Source organism: Ostrea edulis, chromosome 8 (assembly GCF_947568905.1).
Source record: "Ostrea edulis chromosome 8, xbOstEdul1.1, whole genome shotgun sequence".
In the NCBI taxonomy this organism is placed as follows: domain Eukaryota; kingdom Metazoa; phylum Mollusca; class Bivalvia; order Ostreida; family Ostreidae; genus Ostrea; species Ostrea edulis.
In genome coordinates, this window is record NC_079171.1 from 22,009,171 (window position 1) to 22,030,932 (window position 21,762).

At 33.7% G+C, this 21,762-nt stretch overlaps 1 protein-coding gene across 6 annotated transcripts in view; it reads right to left on the minus strand.

Annotated features, from left to right (window-relative positions):
- LOC125661168 (multiple epidermal growth factor-like domains protein 6) overlaps positions 1–21,762 on the minus strand; it is a 115,958-nt gene extending 94,196 nt beyond the window's left edge. For all 6 annotated transcript variants that reach the window (XM_056147155.1, XM_056147156.1, XM_056147154.1 and 3 more), the window contains exons 1-9: positions 21,242–21,762; positions 21,077–21,157; positions 20,718–20,927; positions 14,187–14,408; positions 9,944–10,093; positions 7,639–7,788; positions 7,416–7,556; positions 3,023–3,172; positions 1,366–1,515 (exon numbers count right to left, since the gene is read on the minus strand). In XM_056147155.1, the coding sequence (XP_056003130.1) occupies positions 1,366–1,515; positions 3,023–3,172; positions 7,416–7,556; positions 7,639–7,788; positions 9,944–10,093; positions 14,187–14,408; positions 20,718–20,927; positions 21,077–21,157; positions 21,242–21,263 (1,276 nt within the window). In that variant the 5' untranslated portion in view covers positions 21,264–21,762. The remainder of the gene's footprint in view (positions 1–1,365; positions 1,516–3,022; positions 3,173–7,415; positions 7,557–7,638; positions 7,789–9,943; positions 10,094–14,186; positions 14,409–20,717; positions 20,928–21,076; positions 21,158–21,241) is intronic.

The following is a 21,762-nucleotide window of genomic DNA, read 5'->3' on the forward strand; positions in this document are numbered from 1 at the left end:
ATTCATAGAATGTCTGTTGCTTTAAAGATACATTTAGCATTTTTCTGTTTGAAATTTCTTATATGCACGCTCCGCTTAATGTATGTTAAATGCAATTTATAATACTCTCGCGTAAAATACTCGAATCTGATTGATAGGGAGGTATTTGATAAAAAAAAACTATATTGTTACCCTCTGAGAAAATATAACACGCGTTACAGGGTGATAGTAACTACCAACGGATACCAGTACTTTATAACGGGTGATATTTTAAAAGAAATAGCACATACATGAAATTTATGCGCGTGCGGTTCGCCGTAGATTGTTAGACGACGTCGTTTGAGCGTCTTTAATAAACAGGAATACACGCATCGATATACCAAATATCGCATGTGATGATAGTGATTGATCAAATGCTAACAAATATAAGTTTTTCTGTTTTGCGATTTATATAACATTCAGTATAATGAAGGAGATATTGCATGGTGATGACGGTATCTTTGAAATGTTTCGACCCTCGAAAAAACATTGTAAACCAAGGCATAGGATTTCTCGGGGTGAAGATTTTCAATATTACCATCAACTACATGCAATGTTTACATAATGGGCATTACTGCGGGATGAATGTCTATTGAATTAATGTATAATTTGGATGGATGATTTTCTGCACGTAATATAGTTATCAGTTAAAATGAAAGAAATAAACTGATACAGTAAATGTTCAACAGAATAACAAAACAACAACAATGCTAAGATGGGTCCGGGAAGGTGATGGTTAAGTTATTGAAAGAGCAAAATAATGCTAAATAACATGAAATACCTGCATGTTGGAAATTTATGAATTCAAACATCATCGTCAATTAAAAATTGCCAACGATTTATTGCATTTTAGAAGACACTTGATAAATATCAGGACATATTCATTATCTTTAGAGATTTAGGGACAGGTTCCTTTATATACCTCTTTAATTAACAATTTGTCATTGCTAATTGATGACTTACAAAAGGAAATGTATTGCTGTAAACCGTATTACTTATATAAAGTTTGGGCGGATTCATCAAAGTTTAGTGCACGGAACAACAGGATGACACCAAATATGATGTTTGGGTGAGAGGTGTTGAGACCACTAGATTTGATGTACGAGTTGCCTTATTCAATTAAAGAGGTGTCTAACAATAAATGAACCTGTTTACATGTACAAATTAAATGACAACCAAAATACAACATATGGTTGTCGTTATAACAAGATAAATGTGTAATATAATAGCAACTTTAATAATTGTGTTTTTGTAAAATATGATGAATCAATAAGGTGAAGAGCGATATAATTTACAAACCAATATTTTGTTTCAGACCATAAGACATTATAAACGTCAAACACAAACCTTGGTCACATTTCCTATCTGATGTTTGCTTCCATCCTGGTTCACATTCTCGTGAAGGACAAGAACCATTCAAGTGATCACATGGAACCCCTCCTTTACAATGTCCACAGATCCCACTACAGTTATCGCCGTAGGATCCTTTCTCACAAGCTACAAAAGTAGGAGTCTTCTGTCAGATATTGATTAATTACAGGCTACAATAATCAGGATGAAAAACTGATAGATTGTACCCACTCTCCAAAAAGATATGTGAAGATGCCATTTCACGCACCATGAACTGACTGAATATCACCATTTATTAAAATATTTCTTTCATTCCTTAAATGAACACATTTCTATTTATGAAAACTGTGTATACATATCAATATTTAATGCATTTCATATATATCGTCTGATTTATTTAAATATTGACATGAAACCATCCTTCAATATATACAGATTATACGGAATTTATTACTTATCTGCTTCAAGATTTTATAGAATACCAATATACATTATAAATAACGTCATGTACTAGTTGCAATAACTATACAGGTGCATAGCAAGGACACTTTTATATCTATTTTCTTCAATCTCTGCATTTCCAAAGTAAAATATATGTTTCAGGGTTACTAATAGCCTTCATAGTAACGTTTCCCGGTAGGGATTTGATTAAGAATAAATCCTCAGTACCCCTTGCCTCTCATAAGAGGCGACAAAATGGGGCAGTCCTTCGGATGATACCGCGAAAACCGAGGTCTCAGGTGTGGCATGATAAAGATTCCTCTCTGTTCGAAGGCCATATTTGCCGAGCATAGACCTACCTTTTGCAGTCCTTCACCGCCAATGGTGACGTCTTTCTCTAATTGAAATAATTTCGAGAGGGACGCTAAACAATACAAGTATATATAATCAATTAATCATGGTAGGTTTAGTATCTACCTCATGACCACTCACTATGTACTTCATGCCCTCAGAGTTGACCTCAAGGTCACTCCAAATTATCACAGTATTCTCAGTATGTATATCTGTATCATTAAAGATGTACGGACTATCGTTGGTACAGACAGGTTCACTCAATATCTACTTATAGTACAAAAAATAATTCCTAGTTAACATGTTTACGAAGAAGGCACCTTTAAAATAAAACAATATTCATTTTCTTATATAACTTCTTAACAAAAATAAGTCTTCTTTTCAAGAAGAATTCCTAATAATCAACCCAGACGTTCTTTAGATTTGGAAATAGGAAATGAATTTCTGGATAATATAGATACCCGCACTTGTCTAAAACGATTATTCAAATCCTTTGTTATGACATTGATACTAAGGGTAATTCCGTTGTGTGTGATGTCCATAAAAACATTGATAGTAGTATTCTGATTCCGATATACTGTTATATAATGCTTGAAAACTCTCTGGATACGGATGAAACTGATGTCTGTCGTCATTTACTTGGCAATGTATAATAAGACGACATTCAAGTATGAAACATGCCGGTTATTTTGACAAGAGAAATGGCAGTCATACGAGTTCTACAGGTTGTATCCTTAATAGATGGTGGTTTTCAAAAAATGTCCCTTTATATGCCAACTATTTCAAAATTAACCTGGAAAGAAATGTCTTTTAGATGTTATCATTTTAAAACTATAAACACATCAAAATGTCGAACACAAACCTTGGTCACATTTTCGATCTAATGTTTGCTTCCATCCTGGTTTACACTCTCGTGTAGGACAAGAACCATTCACGTAATAACATGGAGGCGTTCCTTGACAATGTCCACAATCACGACTACAGTTACGGCCGTAGGATCCTTTCTCACAAGCTACAATAATAGGAGATATGTGAGATATTAAACATTGCAGGCTACAAGGCAATTACTGATTAGATATCGTCATTTATTGATTGTTGAATATCTCCATTCCTTATTTGAGGAAATTGATACTAATGAAAGAAAACATTGTGTATATACTTCAATATTCAATTGATTTATGAATCTTTATTTCATTTGTGAAAGTTTTATGTGTCATTAAAACATTATAAGTTTTGTAGAGAGGTTTGAACATCCACCCAGTCGTCATTTTACACGAACAATGTTTATTGCACAAGTTTACAATTTTTGGGTCTAAGCGAAATCTATTTCAAAAGAAAAAATATATATCTTGTAATTGAAGCGTTTATATATGCTTAATTGGAACCACAGACTGAGGTTACTCTTACAATAACAGAGTGTCGTTACGTTTCATTAGTTTTGCTCGACACACTTTATCAAACAGGGCAGTGTATTGGTATATCGGCTCCCTTGAGCTGTTGGCTTTTTGGGTTATGAGAAAAAATGAATTTGCCAAATATTTCTTTTCATATAAAGTACATAAATGAGAAATAGAACTGAGCCCAAAATAAAGCGCTAAGATTTTAAACTATATTTGTAGAGAAAAATCAGCTAAACATTCCAGACCCCAAAAATACCCGAAAACGGCACCATCTCCCCTGTGGTGGGACGTGATTGTGCCTACTTCATGCGTAACACGCACTGTTGCAAATGGTTAATATAAATCTACCCATATAAGAAATAACATATCATTCATATAATCACTGTTGCTTTAAAATGTATTTAGTATTTTCTGTTTAAAATTACTTATATTCATGCTCCCTTTAATGTATGTTAAATGCAATTTATTATGCTCTCGCGTAAAATATTCGAATCTGATTGGTGGAGAAGTATTTAGAAAAGAAACAAACATTTTGTTACCCTCTGAGAACATATATCACGTGCTTCAGGGTTATAATAACTACCAACGGATACCATTACTTGACAACGGGTGATATTTAAAAAAAAAACTAGCACATACATTAAACCATACGTGTACGGTTCACCGTAGAATTTTAGACGACGTCTTTTACAAGAGCGTCTTTAATAAACACGAATACCTGATTCGATATACGAAATATCGCATGTAATGATAGTGATTGATCAAATGCTAACAGACGTAAATTTTTCTGCTTTGCTGTTTATATAACATTCATTATAATAAAACAGGTATTGCATGTTGTTGTGGGTAACTTTGAAATGTTTCGACCCTCAATAAAACATTGTAAACTGAGGCGTAGGTTTTCACGGGTCGACGATTTTCAATATCACCATCAACTACATGCAATATACATATACTGTTAATTACTGGGGGATGAATGTCTATTGAATTAATGTATACTTTCGAAGGAAGACTTTCTGTACGAAATACAATTATCAGTTAGATTGAAAGAAATGACACAGTAAATATTCAACAGAATAACAAAACAACAACAATGCTAAGATGGGTCGAGGGAGGTGTTACCGAAAGAGAAAAATAATGCTAAATAACATGAAATAGTTGCACGTGGGATATTCATGAATTCAAATATCATCGTCAATTAAAAATTGCGAACATTTTAATGCATTTTAGAAGATACTTGATAAATACCAGCACGTATTCATTATCGTTAGAGAGTTAAGGACAAGTTCATTCATACATTAATTCAATTAACAATTTTCAATTGATAATTGATGACTGACAAAAGGAAATGTAATGCTCAGAACGATATTACGTATATAAAGTTTTGGCGGATCCATCAAAGTTCAGTGTACGAAACCACAGGATGACACCGAATATGATGTTTGGGTGAGGGGTGTTGACACCACTAGATTTGATGTTCAGAATACGTTATTCAATTAAAAAGGTATCCAACAATAAATTGACCCGGTATTTACAGGAACACCTTGAAAATGCTCATGGTTTTGTAAGAACAAGAATGAATCAGGCGATGATCCAACAAAGACATTACCACGATCGGAAATTGAAATGGAATCATTTTGAAGTAAGTGAAGAAGTTTATGTTTACTTCCCAAAAAGAAAGCCAGGCACATCACTTAGGTTTACAAGTTATTGGCGAAGTCCTTTCAAGGTTGTCAAAACAATGTCAGTTGTGGTCCGAGAGGGTCGGATCAGTCTATCCATAATGAAAGAATGAGCAAAAAGCACGCAAAAGATTTGCCATGGGCAAACGATGAGCTGTTGACAATATCTACAACAATTGGTGATGCTTTCTTCATATAATAATGAAGAACTACCAGTAACTCATAGTCCCAGTAGAGATCGTAAACCTCGTAGTTGGTTGCGGGATTATGAGACGAAATTGTGATTTGCTTTGTGGTATTATTGTTTTTTCAGTGATGGCCAAAACTAAGACAACAACAAGGAAGTAATATCGGCGGTGTCTGATGTGTTCGGAACCTGGAAGAACAGAGAAAGAAGTCAAGGAAAACATTCTGATTTGTGCCATGCGAATGCTTGAGTGCCAAACCTGTGGTTTTACCAACATGAGAGCATTTAATATTAAGAGACATATTAAATGATGCCACCAGGGTCTACAACGTTATGATGAGCTTATTAAACTGGGTACAAAAGAGTAAAGTAAAGGGAAAGCAGATGTTTCACGGTACGAAGAAAAGAAAGATGGAGAAAATGCAAAAGGAGGCTGGATGGACCAGGATCCTGGTGACGTTATAGACTTCATAGTCGTATAAGTCTATATAGTCCTGTACAGACTCATCAAGTAATAGTTCAAGTGATGAGAATGAAAAAGCTGATCTTGAAAAGCAAAGGGAGAGGTATAATCCAGAGATCTAGAAGGACAACCTGTTAGACGTTTCTTCCGGAAAAAGACCCAACCGTCTCTACCTTTCATAAGAAAGTAATCGAGTGTAGAGGAGATTCCTTTTCCAGAGAAGATTGGCTCTTATGGACAGATCCACCTAGGTTAATATGGATTTAGAAATTCCCTCTGCAGGGAGTAGTAGAGTCAACATTGGCGCACAGACATCCCCAAAGAAAAGAGTAATTGTGAAAATAACAGTCAGAACATGTAGAGAAGTTGATGCTGATGTAAAGGTTAAAATAAAGACAAGATTGCTTTTAAATGACTTGGTGATATTGTTTCCATTTCTACTGTATTATTACAACACTGGTAGTGCACACTACATATCCTTTGATAATTGTAAAACATCTTCAGCATCTAATAATTTTTCTGAAGTTTCAAGCATAAATCACGTCATATATCATCAGACACTTATCATTCGTTAATTTCGTTGTTTCCATGCGGGACGCATGACATCAAAGGCATAGGTAATGCAATATTCCGGGAATTTATCTATCGACCATTCAGGTTCTACAATGTAGTTTTCAATCTAAACATCCGTATTTGACCTAGCACTATAAATATAGTGCAAAATAGTGGTCGTCTGTCAATTATATCGTCAAATACCAGAGTGAAAAGACGTGGTGAAACAGATCGAGAGTAATTTGCTAGAAATAAAGTGATTTACTGATTACGCCAGTGTTTAATTTAGTATGTTAATGGTGTTAGAGTGGAGGCATTGAAACTGTCCTTTTAATAGACCGATCTTAGTCGTAAGGGTTCTGCCACTGTCGACGTTGACTAGATAAAGGCAAGCGATATAAGTCGTCTGTTCTATGTACTGGGCTTGTCTGACGACCAGACTATTACTCACAGTGTCTGCCCAAATAAAGCTCTACAGTGTTAACAGTGGCTGAAGGGCTGTCTTTTGCATTGTGTGCCCTGAATGAGGCTGCAGTACAAGCGTTAGTCCGAGGTCAGCCACGCTTTGGCGGAGGGTGGCCATACCCATTGTTAAAGTATTTTGATATTCAAAATCAGTTGGTTATAATTTCTAATAACATTCCAAATTTATTGTATCAATGAATGTTGCTATTCTAATTACACCTCGAGCCTTTGAATTGAGATTGCCTGATTTCTGATAACCTAGCGTATAAGGAAAATATGTTACAATAAAACACAAACGTATAGCGTAGCATAGTTAATTATGGCTTCATATGTCACTCCACATTCATTGGTTAGCATCATTACATATCTTTGCATAAAATTCAAGGCTATAGTTTGGTATAATGTATACTCAGGTCTCTCTTCATACTAATTTTTTTTCACTATGAATAGTGAAGTGAGTACATATATTTAAACAACTATTCGAGTCCTCTGTGTTGTTTCCTTACTTTTATTGCAGTAGGAATTTGTCCACCCATCTTTACACCCATCGGCACACACACCGTCTCTCTTCCTACAGGGTTGTCCGCCAGCGCAGTGACCACTACAATTATACCCGCAGTAGAGTCCATAACGTCCGTCATCACACTCTGAAATGAAACGCAACATTAATGATTCTCACTATTTTGAAACCAAATAATTAGCAAAAGTCATCGAAATATACATGTGTACCTTCGTCACATTTCAATTTATTTGTATGTTTCCAGCCTGGTTTGCAATGTCCATTAGGACATGAACCATTAACGTGATGACATGATTTGTTTCCCTGACAATGTCCACATGAATGAGCGCAGTTTGAGCCGTATAATCCTTTCTTGCAGACTACAATAAAATAATGCAAATAAGTTTAAAGCACTTCAATGTAGTTTACTAATGTAGGTAAATCACTGTTGTATTACAGTCTTTGTAATAAAGAAATTCGAACTTTCATACAAACAATAATGTTGTATCACATAATTAAATACGATAACGTTTAGCTTCTTTACTTTATTTATACTGCAAAAGATAGAGACAGAGAACAGTAATTGATCACATAACACTTATAAGGAATACAAACTAAAGATTTGGGCAAACACGGACTCCTGGATATACCAGAGCTGAGATTACGTGCCTAGGAGGAGTAAGTATCCCATGTCTACCGGTCAGAGCTGCCGTGAGCCCTATAATGTATCTTGATCAGGTAAGCGGAGTAATGTGTAGTAAAAATCGGTTTGCCAAGAACGGCTTGGTTGTATTAGATAACTACTTTGATGATAGACAGTCACATAATTCTGCAAACATCGATGTCACATCTACGTTTGATATAGTAACATCTTCTTTTCTGATAGAAAAAAAAACACCAATCACTTTGTTGCTAAATCTATTGACCACATTTATGATGTAATTTAGTTTGATTACATACACGAGGCAGGTTGTTTTAAGTTTTTGTTGAATTTTTGTTTCGCGTTAAGCCACACTGCAATTTCTTGGTTTCAGCCGATTAAAGCTCAAGTCCCGAGAATATAGGCATCATGACTAGCACACATACACAAAATAAGACTACAGCTTACACAAACTATTGAAGAATGGATACAGTTTTGCAATGTTAATATAATAGTATGTCTTGACTTTTAAAACACAGGTAAATATCGTTTATATCTGCATATCACCGAGTAACATCATTGATAAAGCGGGATTGTTGTCGATTTACGAGTTTCAAGGTTTGTTTTTCATATAGTCGTCCAAGTGATAGATAGCTACAGGTTATTGAAAGTTCCGACTATATATAGTTGTAATATGAAAACGAGTCCAAACGACAAGTCTATTTATAGTTTAGGATATATGAAAACGACTAGGTCAAACTTTGACGTGTCGAAATATTTCCATCCTGATTGATAACCCTTTCCGCAAACATATGTAGCGTAATTACAAGATCTAGATGTCAAAACAGAAAATATTTAACATCTTTTAAACGGTCCACGGTCATACTTTACATCTGGACATTTTGAAATCATACAATCGTCGAACAGGAACTGACACAAGCCCTTAACTTAAGCATCTTTAGTGTTACCTCTCAGGTGTAGAATGCTGTCACAGTGACAGGGCGTACCTTTACATTAACGTCCTTGATTCAGCTGCAGACGAAACAAAATACAACATACCATTTCCCACCCAATATCATCAACACCGGGTTGCTGAGAGATGATTTGGAAATAAAGTGTTTATTTTCCTCAAAGTAAATAGAAACATTTTGAAGAAAATGTGATAAATTTTCGTTTTAAAGTTGTTTCTCCATAAACTTAGGTAACACGTATGTGTATTTGTTTAAAACTGTATGTTCTTTTAAATTTCATTTGATAAATTAGAGATTCGTCACCAACAAGTGGCACCGATTATAGGCCATAATTCTTTTAGACACCAAGCATTTAGAAACCCGTGTACAAACTACTAAGTTTGTTTATTGGATCTGTTGTCGGTGAACGGTCATTCGGTGTCTTGGGGTATCATTTAACACAGGTGGTCTCTCATTCATTGCAGGGGAAATTAATAACCATATAGATACATGTTTGAATATTACGGTATTTGTCTAAAATGATAATTTTAATTCATAGCAATCTTTTTTTATGCTGAGGGAAATCATGTGGTTGATGTTTGTGATGTACTTAATAGCGAACCCCATACATACAAAATCCGGATTTATAGCGGTGTTATAATATAAAGTTATACAACGGAACAAAAGAATCAGTATACCGTTAAAACTAGTACCGGTCGACCGTCTACATGTATAACTAAATACAAACAAAATAAAATCATTACGTTTGATGTGACAATAAATAAAAGGACGGCAATCATATCAGTCCTGAATACTTCTATTGTTAAAAAGTACTATATATTGACATTTTCCCCTACACATCAATTATTGCGCGGATATGAAGTGTCAATTAGAAACATTTGCTTCATTTACAAGGATAAAAATATTTAAAAGTTCAATACATGCCTTGGTTACATTTCCGATCAGATGTTTGCTTCCATCCTGCTTCACAATATTTAGAAGGACACGAACCATCCACTACATCACACGTTGCGTTTTCCGCACAATGTCCACAGACAAAACTACAGTTTTTGCCGTAATACCCTTCGTTACAGCCTGCAAAAATATGGAGTGAAATACTTATTCATCAACGATTATGCGCAGAATAGTTAGAATTCAGCTACTAGTAACTATCCAATATGATTTGATTAGACATGATTGCATGCACCGATTGAATGCCATTATTTATTTTGAACTTCTTTAATATCTCTATTTTTTAAATGTGTGAAAAGAATCAATCATTGAATCTAATACTTAATAATGTGTAGTCAGTACTAAACATTCGATCAATTTTAATATATTTTGATTTGATTTGGCAAAAAAAAATTGTTTCACTAAATGAAGCACTATTGGTGTTACAGAGCTGTTTGAAAAGTCTTTCGGGTCAATGAGTAGCTTTATCGCCACGAGATCCTTGTGGTCATAAAATAAGGATTCATCTTCTGTGTTTTGTACGGATGAAGCCAGGGTTCACATTAATCATCTTTCTAATAGTGTCGGAGAATGCTAATTTACACAAGATCGCCCGTGTTTTTCAGCACTGCAATCTAGTAAGTAGATGCGCTACAATTTAGGAAGTGATATTGCAAACACTGGAACAACTCTTGTTGTCCATATCCTCTTTCTCATTGATAATAATCGCCATCAGACTTCAGGCGAAGTGAATTTGAATGACATCACAGTCAACATTTCCAGTCCTTTTCTATCATGATTACACTTTAATGACTTTAACTGTTGCTTGTCATCTATAATGCATTTGCGACTTCATAAATTTCAATTACACTTTACCTTTCCCGACATGTTCACAATTGGACAAGCGGAAAAACTACGTTACGAAATCATATTATTAATTTACATCACATGTTCTAATTTATACAAGTATTTCCTTGTGGTCATTTTCTCCGTCCTCTCAGTTAAAACCTTTATGATTCACGTTCGTAGCATTTTGTATTTTACAGCCACTGTGAGTCCTATATCTTGATCAATTAAGCGGAGTAGACTGTAGTTAAAATCAGTAAGTAAAAGCAGTATTTAAGAACAATTTAACAATTAATATGAAACATATCAGACAGAAATCGACCCAGTATTAATGACAGGTTGTATTTGCAAATTAGATCGTTATCATATAATAAAGATAATAGAATTTGCGAAATGCTGATTCTAAGCGAAAGCGAGCCCGTTTACACCAAGGTAGCATCAACTTATTTGTCAGTATAGTGATTGTTCCTACACCAAACGTTCGGCATTTAAACGTGAGAACCACGGGTCTTTTCGATATGACCTTAAAAATAGGATACTGTGTCGCGCAGGCGTTGGTACAATGAGGGACCCTCACTCTTATGACTATGAACAGAAATAATAGTTTATATGACCTAAATTTGAGGATCTCTCAATACGAGTTAAACATTACGACTGGAAATCAAACAAACAACCACTCTGTGACTTGGACACCCAAAACGCTTATGTTCAAAAACATATCTTGATTCCTTCTGTGTAATGAAAATTGGGTATAGGAGGGTCTTTGTTATGTTTTCATTATTAGTAATTTATTTCTTTACAGACTTACTTAAAGGTATCGATCATAGGAGTTATGACATTGATTACTGTTCGTTATCTTCACCTTTCATTCATGATCAGACATTATATGGTGTGATCTGTGACCACTGACCAGGCTAGTGTCAATGTGTATATATCATAAATAATGATACAATTGTACGTCTATGCATGTACAGGTCCCACGTTAGCCTGTTATTTTTGAGTAGGGATACTCCGCTACATTTATTGTAACTATAAACATTCTGCTACATTTATTTATACGTACAGACACTCTGCTACATTTATTTGTACGTACAGACACTGTGCTACATTTATTTGTACGTACAGACACTGTGCTACATTTATTTGTACGTACAGACACTCTGCTACATTTATTTATACGTACAGACACTCTGCTACATTTATCTGTACGTACAGACATTCTGCTACATTTATTTGTACGTACATACACTCTGCTACATTTATTTGTACGTACAGACACTCTGCTACATTTATTTGTAACTACAGACACTCTGACGTCTCCAGATGAGTAGCAAATGCTCGAGTAGGGTGCTAAACAATATACAATCAATCAATCAATGGCACATGTATTTCTAGATATAGACACTAGACTAGATATTTCTGTAACTGCATGCACTCGGCTACATGTGTTTGTGAGTAAATATATTTTAAACTGAAAACCCAGATAGTATATTGTGGTAATTCGACTAATAGTAGTGTTGTTACGGACAAAATGCGAGTGTTGTGACCAAGTACCGAGGAGTATAGTAAATTGCTATTGTTATAAAAACTAATTCAATGGGGTTTACAATTTTTCAAGTCTATTACTGATAATCAATTAAATTGTTTACAAATCTTCACTAGTGTATGTACTTGTTTTGGAAGTCTCGCAAGATATAATTTGAATCCTTCAGTGTGTGTCATCAAGGTGCTTTCTTACCAAATTTGAAATAGTCATTTGATATTCTTCCATTACTGTATTTTATGTTATTTTTAGTATGTATTTTCCCCTTACATCTTTTTTCATTTTCATTTAATCCCTTCAATGGATATATACAATTTTCAATTTGTTAATTTTTTGAAAATTTAATAGAAGTTGAAGTGAACTAGGCTTCTTTCTTCATTAATGAAATTGAAATGATTCTGGCAAAAATGCGTTACTAGTCCCATTGTCAATGCGAAATTCCCGATAAGAAGCGACAAGGTTCATCGATAGATGTTTAATAAACATAAATGATGTATGTGCGTGTATTTCTCAAGCAGTTACTTCAGGAAGAAATTAACGAATATTACACAAATTGTCTAAAAATGAATGATATACGTCATAACCAAATTTTCTTCAGACATGCGATGCCTTTCAAAGGGTCGTTTAACAGTTTTACCGGGTAGCATACATGTTAACGCGTTCGCTTCAAAAAAAGAAAGAAAACGTTTCCTCTTCACCGTAGCGACCCGAGTTCGATCCGCGTGATTGTTAGTGGTTGTATGTGAGAGAGTATGGTGGTCGCCCACTCAGACACGTGGGTTTCCTCCAGGTTCTCAGGTTTAATCCCACAAAAAGACCCCTTAGCGCAAGAACCCGTGCAAGTCGGTAAATAGCTAGTAAACTTTTAATGTGGATTATGTATACCCGACATAAAAAATAAAGATTATTATTATCAAAATAAAAGTTAGGTGATAGACTCTTTTCAGTTTCTCCTAAATATAATTTAGTATCAGTAAAATTATAGAAGTTTGTTTAATGTAATGGATATCAAGCTATATTAAATGAAACATATTGGCCCTTCCTTGAGTAACTTGAGTTTCCAAATTTTTGAAGTTCAAACTTTTATATAGCACCATCAATATTAAATGACTCATTCAAATGACCAAGACTTTTAGTCGTTAGGGTCATTCCCCCGTTACCAGAACAATTCCTTCCCCTGCGATCATGAAATATACAACTTCAGTAAAGGACTACCTACTCCATCTTGATATATATTCATTTTAAATTTAACACGAATGACATCGCGAAGATATCATTTAAATGATTTACACAAAAACAAGGTTTGTCTCGCCATGTAACCAGAAGTTCTACCCAGAGGAGCATGAAATTTACAATTTTGTGAGAGACCTTCCTGTTCCACTTCACTATGAGTCTTTAGCGTATATCACATATATGCAGTTGTTGTGAAGATAAATTTTTGAACATGTCAGTACAATTTTTGTCCTGTCCTTAATGCCCTGGCGATGCAGGAGCTCTGGAATGTCAAAAAATGCTTCATGTCAAATGTTAAAATAATTGAAATGGCAGATACCAAGAAAAAGTTTATAATGTTTAATGTAGTGTGATTTTTTTTCTTCAGAAAAATAGCTGGTGCCACCTATTCCACTAGGTATCAAACTTCTATGCTTCATAAAAACGTTTCATTTGTGACATTGCAGTGGGTACACTAGAGGACTTTAAGTGCATCTTGCTGTGTACACATAGTATATCAGCAATATGACAAAATATTCTTCGATGTGTTCTTATCAATCCCCGTCAATGTAGATTTTGAAGATGTTCACAATGCTACAAAACTCGGGTTCGAACTTGTTGAAGATAAACACTTACCAAATATTTCCACTTCACATATTTCAAGGAACACCCCACCGCCATTGTCTCTGTTTGTATAGAACCAAACATATCGGGCTGCTCCCCGGCATTCTCTCTCTAACACGGCAGGCAGAGTTTGGTCACCAGGATCCTGGTAACAGGTGTCACTGGGGACATGTGTAGGTGTGTTTGATAGGCGGATGGAGAATCCCTGTAATCTCTTTGTACTATGTGGTGGATCTAATAGTTATATACATGATGATTATTCTTAGACAATATATCACTATGACAAGTTCATATAAATACTTAACTTGACTGTTCTCCGTAGGGACTGTGTTTGTAAGTTCCTTCTATTTTGTGCTGGACTTAGTATATACACGCGTGATAATGATTTTTGTTAAATAAATGCCTCTTTTTTAAAGCAATGATAGAAATATGCAACATGTTTTCCATCTAGAAAATATCATACTGGTATATAGTTGATAATGTCACATTGACGTAAACAAGTTCGTCATTTCCTCTAACACCTTCATAAAACTTGCTTTATTTTAGGACAGGTGTCAGTACGATATAAAACTCTTACTGCCAGATCTACAGAGAAGTATATCATAAATCTAATTTTTGGTATTTCACCTGATTCTTCTGACCTTCCTGTGTATAACCTCATGGGATGTAAAGCTCGAAATTTCAATCCACCGATATATTTCCGTATATGTACAACACACATTGGATAGTGTGAATTATTAACGTACTTTCTTTATGAACTAATCTTAATTCAAATCGAAATATATCAAAAATAGAGAGACGTCTCCATATGAGTGAACTATTCTTGAGCAGAACGTTACACAATACTTAACCAACCAAAAATAGAGAATAGTAGCTGTAACAGAAAATATTCCCGCAAAATTACAAAACATCGCAACAAAATATATTTGTTTTCAAGAGGCTGCCTACTATAGAATCATACTAAACCAAAAAAAAAAAAAAAAACAATATGGAAAGTGTTGTCAGATTTCCAGACCTTTTGATGATATTTCAAAAGTATTTGAGTTTTTCAATATGTTGTGGCACACGCAATTACTTTCCTTGAACTAACACATAATGGGTCGTTCTATTTTTGCACAATATTTACAGGAATTCAATGCGTCAATGGGGGTACTTTCAGCTAGTCATTAACTATCAAAACATAATAATTGCATACAATTCAGTTTCGCATAGTATTTGGAACAGTATCTTTGAATTAGATATACACATTTTAAGTTGGTTCTCCAGATGTAAGTATTGTATTGTTTTAAGTAGTAACGTTATTTAATTCCCCAATTAAATGCCGTTTTAGTGAGTAACGCTTGAAATAAACAGTTTCCTGGTTTAAAACACAGAATTATGCAGATAATATTACTACTCAACGGGAATTGGGTTACAAATTAATAGAAAGTCTTTTATTTGGGGAATAAAATTTAGAAATTGTATGAGAAAATAAGCTCCGTTTGTGGAACTATCACGATAAAAAGGTAAAGCAACACGGTAGCAGATGACAACATGGGTGAAAAGTGATGACAGATAAATACGGTAGTCTTGGTGACAATTCCAAGGACACAGCAAGTTGTATTTTACATCAGGAGTGTAAGAAGTAAACTTGAGATTTTTCAAATATTTATCAGAAATTGTGTAAATTCCAGAATTCTTAACAGCACTAGTGTGCAGACTATTCAGTCATCTTATGTCTATTCCAAATATGGATAAGAACTTGATATGAAGATTAGGTTTCAACCATTAAATGACGAATTTGACTCAGTTGCAAGGAAGGGGCGACAATTATCCAAATCCGATAGATCTGCCATATTGTTCAAGCTGACAACGCATGTTCTGATTGGTTTTGGTAAGACAAATATCGCATTCCAAAACCAGCGCTACCTGCTGGTCTGCGACCTTGACAAGGACGAGTAATCTGACGGTTCTCATTTGAATATAGAAAGAGTTTCCGGGTGTCACATTGATTTATATTCCGGGTATTCAACTTATGCAGAAAAATAATGTCTAATATACTCATGAATGCAATTGTTGACATTTTACTTCTGTTTGAAATTTATAAAACAACAATTTGCTCAGTATACAATTTTCTAGTTTGAAAATCCCGTGAAGGTCCGGGTCAGAATAGGTCTTCAGTGGCCCTTGCTTGTCATCAAAGGTGACTGACTGGTGCAGTCGTTAAGATGAGACCGCAAAAACCGAGGTCACGTGCCACACAAGATGTAGCACGATAAAGATCCCTCCCTGCTCTAAGGTTGTAAGCGCCAAGCAAAGGTCTAAATTCTGCAGCCTTTCACTTGCAATGGTGACGTCTCGATATCAGTAAACAATTCTCGAGTGGGAAACTTTATTGTTACTTCGGATTTCAAACATTTCGGTTGAAGAGACATTCTTTGTCGAAATGCGCATCTGGTGCATTAAAATTGGTACCGTATAAGTTTTACGTTAAACAATACATAATCAATCTAGATTAAAATGCTATCACAATATATTTAGGAAACATAATGAAATATGAGTGTTTGGTATTTACAGACAATGCATTGAGAAGCACTAAGCTGTGTCGAGATTAAGACAGAATAATGTAAAGAAAGTTAAAATTTCGATATAAACAAATGACTGAATGAAATTGAAGAGGATTTCAAGTGTCAGCTTCTAACAAATAGCATGACTAACAAATATAAATTGATAGAATTATGAATGGAAACTGAATTAGGTCAAACAAATAAACAGTGTACGAATTGAGTTCCAGAATTTTTCTGGAGAATGTTACATCGATTTATTTATAGTTTATAGACATTGTTTAACTTTTAAAAGAAAATGGTGAAAGAACTGATTGAAGGGAGGGGTATGCATTACTGATGTAATTGTAGTTTTTTTTTCTATCAGAAAACTCATTCAGCAGTGCATTTTGGAATCAAAATTATACTAAAAATCAATTTTGGAATAAATGTCAATAGATATTCATGGATGAGTCTATTGGAATATTTGTGAGATAATTATTAAAATGAAAATTAGAAAGAAGTAAGATTTTATGAATGATTCTGTTAGATACATTGTACCATGTTTATTGCACACTTAACGTAGTTCTCCCTCCTTTGCAGTCAAACGATTTTGCACAGTCAATGATCTAGCAAAAATTATGTATGTCAGGAACATACATTTTGTTGGAGTCTTCTTCAATAGATTTTGTAAAAAAATCCTGTAAACCATAAAATATTTCAAAACCCTAAGATATATATGAATAATCAATTATATGTTTTAAAATATTAAATCCAAGGGGAATAACTCTGTTTTCGTAAAATTATTTATCATGTCTATTATGCAATATATCTTTAATTTTCACATTTTGTGTATCTTTGAAAGAAACAGTTTCATGAAATTCTTATGAATACTATTATATCGTTTCAACCAGTTTTTGTGAACTTTTGATAATGCTGTTTAAGAAAAGTTGCTATTTTCTGACTTTCATACCGGTATATGTATGCCAATTGATAAAAAAGCACCGTTATTAATACCTCAACATACTTATTCTATCATTAATATTTGTTACTAAGATATCATACTAAGATATCATCATTTAATGTGTAAGAATTAACAATCAAATATAAGAGTGAACATATAATTCTTGAAGGGAGGGATTACCTTAATGATAAATACAAGTTGAGCTAATGTGAAATGCTTCTGATCACTTTGAAATGATCCTATGATTTCAATAACTATAAATTTGTTTATGTAAAATAACAAGTTAATATTATAGATGTAGCATATAGCATATGTATATATGTACAATGTAGTTTTGTAATGATCTCTATGCAGACAATTCAAACAAGTTGCAACTTAAAAAGTATATCCGGTAATAGATTAAATTAAACTCACGCTATAGTAGAGAGGTGATCAGCCTGTGCGTGAAACCGTGCAGTTTCATATTCCCTGACTTTTTGGTAGTGTCTCTGATTGATTAGAAACTGTATGCATGAATTTATATCAATGGACTACAGGTCAAGTTTCTGTTTGTGCTAAAGTTTTTTACCTTGCGACATTAACCTTGGAATTTGGCCCAAATCTTAAACTTGCTCAGAACTTTTAAATGGTGAATGATAGCTATCATATTTCATATTAACTATTCTTATGACAGAACCTTTCTTTCAGTACCAAACATTTTGACCTTAGTTATTTTTATTTGTTGTAATTTTTGTTTGTTTCACAAACACATCTTGTGTTACTTTCAATAAATCATTGCTGAATACAAACCTTGTTTAGACAACTCATCCCATTGTTTAGACGACGAGACCCATATAATACTATTGTTTATGGGAACACTAGAAATTATCATATTATCAAATTAATTCTACTCACAATAAGTTTATCAGTGCATAAAAAACCATTGATTTGATTTGAGATAGAAAATTCTCACAATTGAATATCTTTATCTCAGTCTCTACATTGACATTTCATGAATAAAAGAGATGTATATCATTGTGCAATAAAAAGGGTGAACAATTGCAAGGGGGGATTTATTACCAAGTGGTGAGATGCTGTAATTGTAATTTATTGTTAAACTTAGCCCTAAAACCTCTAAACATTATAATGACTTTTCTGTTTATTTACAGTTCTAAACACACATGTGATACAAATATGTGTGGGCGTTTTATATGACAAAAGGGGTTGGGTTTTACTGACGAAAGGCAAATTGTCATTAAATAATTAGAAAAGGTTTTGGTATTTTGCAGATGTTTCTGAAGAAAGACAACCAAACCCAATGCCGAGGAACTAAATGATATTTTTTCTCGTAATGACTTGGTAAAAAAAAAAATGGGAAAAATTCAGCAAGTGCTGAAGACCCCCAAAGTATTTTCTTTTATTTCGAGTTCACAGGGATATATTGAATCGACATATGAATGAAAGTTATTGTTAAAAGACAAAACGTCGTCGATAAATCTAAATGTTGAATTGAAGGCCACAAGATGATATTTTTTTTTCTTTTCGCGTAGACGTTCTTCTGCTTCATACGAATATAAAAGCAGGTCACCTAACCAAGGAGCACAATTCGTGCCTATGGGAATTCCAACAGACTGTTGAAAAACCTGATCACCAAAGACCTCGAAGATATTGTCAATGAGGAACTCTAGTATATTTTTATTTCAACTTCAGAGTACTTGTGTGTGGAATCAGAGTGGTGTTTTAAAAAGTAAGCTTTTGGATGACTGATCACTAGATATGAACATTTACTTTTTCCATTTTGTTGAAGAAGCAACTGTCTATGATGTCAAAGAGTATATTCTTTAATATATCTTGAGGAATGGTATAGTGTTGAAAAGGTTTTGATGTTATTGATTTGGGAAAAGTTTGTGCGATTTCAGATTTACTAAAAGTTCTTTAGAATTTTTTAGAATCCATATTTGATTAACAGCACTTCTAGAATATGTAGTTGCACATTAAGTTTAGAAGTTTCTACTTCATAGGTGTTAATATTTTCGTGAGGAGCAAAGCATATACAATTATGTATATGACTTTAAGACGCATTTGGAGTATTTAATGGTATAATGTTTCTTTAATATAATCCATTTTCCTATTGGATCAAATTATGACAAAACAATAATATTCACTTTTAATTAATGATCATGCATCACATGTGCAATAATATTACGTCATCTGAAGATTTTAATTATATATAGCCGACATCGGTATTTTGTATGAACACCCCTTTCCGAATACCCCACTAAATGTCATTTGCAACTGCATTCCCTTTACAATGTTTTTTTTTTAAATATAGGCTCTACACATGTACTAATTATGAAATCAATTGAAGCACTTTGGGGCATTCATGCCTATTTTTGTGTAGAGAGATGAAATTTGTAAAATTGCAGTAATTCATTTTTATGTTTTCATTTTTAATATACTGTATGTTAAAATTTGTCTGTTTATGTGTTTTTTCCTATTTGTGTCCGCAATGTCATAAAATAAATGTCATTAAATTGCAATACATGTATTTTGCAATAAATTAAAAAAAATACATTGTCTGATTTTTTAATACATGCAGATCTAAAAATAAAAAAGGGAAATCCAAGTGTCACATATTTCCATGGTTACCCATTGAGTGGAATAAAATTTATTAGTATGTTGAAGTTTGTAAGCTACCAAATAACAAGTTTCATGAAATCCGACACATGTCCACCAACATCTATATGTATGGCTCTATTGTAGACAGTCTCTTAAGAAACAACGGTAAACATCGTTTGTTCCGATTTCTGTGTGCAAGTAAGTTCTCAAAAACTTATTTATTCAATTAAGCATACATACTAAAAGCTAAATTATTCACATTACTACTGTCTAATGATTCTCATCCAAGAATCACAGTAAATATAGATGTTTTGTATTTGTATTTATATGTACAACTAAGTAGTCCATAACTCCTAAAGCCAATTAAGCGTGCGTAATGTACACGAAATTATAAAGATCACTGTGTGAATACTATTTGAAACTGTGATATAATATACAGGGATTTCATTGATTACTTACTGTCATTTCTATACCATATTTTAACAGATCTCAGATTGTAGACCCGTCCTAAGTCAGCTCTGAGCCATGCCACTGTTTGTCTCTCTGTTGTGTGCATGCAGTACGTGTAATTACTTTGTCGACTGTCTCCGTCCACTGTCTTGTTTGGATAGCCTTCATAAGCTACAGAACTACTCACAGCCCTCGTAACTCCGGGCCTCACCAGCTGATCTACTCAAGAAAATAATCATTATTTCGGAGCAATAGGTCACTTTATATTTATAGAAATATTATTGCGTTCTATTCAAACTCAATTTTTAAGACGTGCAAAGTTTTAACATCGGAAACTGCTTTGATGTACAAAGTGAACGTAAACTTACCGTAGGACTGTACATAAATGAAATAGCTAACTTGGATGTACAGAAACGTGGTCCACTTCATCTTTGATGACACGAAAACCACTATTCAACAAGGAAGAAGTTGTTTATTTTCATTTGAATGACACTAAATCCACTTCATAATTTTTGTGAATATCATACAATTACCTTCCTGTTTTCTTGTTTTCATTCACAGGCACATTACCATAAATGATGATTTTTTTCTAGCACAAATATTCTCTCCAAAATAAAATTGAGTAGAATTTTTAAAGAAAATTTCTTTTATCCGTATAAATACTTTAACACTGTAGATGGACTTGTTTCATTTCAATTTGAAAACCTCCATCATTGTTAAAACTACTGCAGGATTTATCTTCCTGCTTCCTGTCTGAAGACTTGAAGATAAATTATTTTCTCGCACACAACTGTACATTGCATCTTTGATATGAATCGTCTCTTAAGATTGACCAATCACTGTACTGACCTAAGTGCTTTAATTCTCTTAAGCTTCCTAAACAAAATTTCTCATATCCGTAGATAATGAAATGTTTTTAATGGCAATACTTTTAAGACCTTAAATTTACTAATATGTATGATACACTAACCCCGCTACTGATTAGGAAGTAAAATACAGTGGGTTCGTTTTGATAACTGCTATGTAAAGAATAATTGTAAAAAAAAAAAAAAAA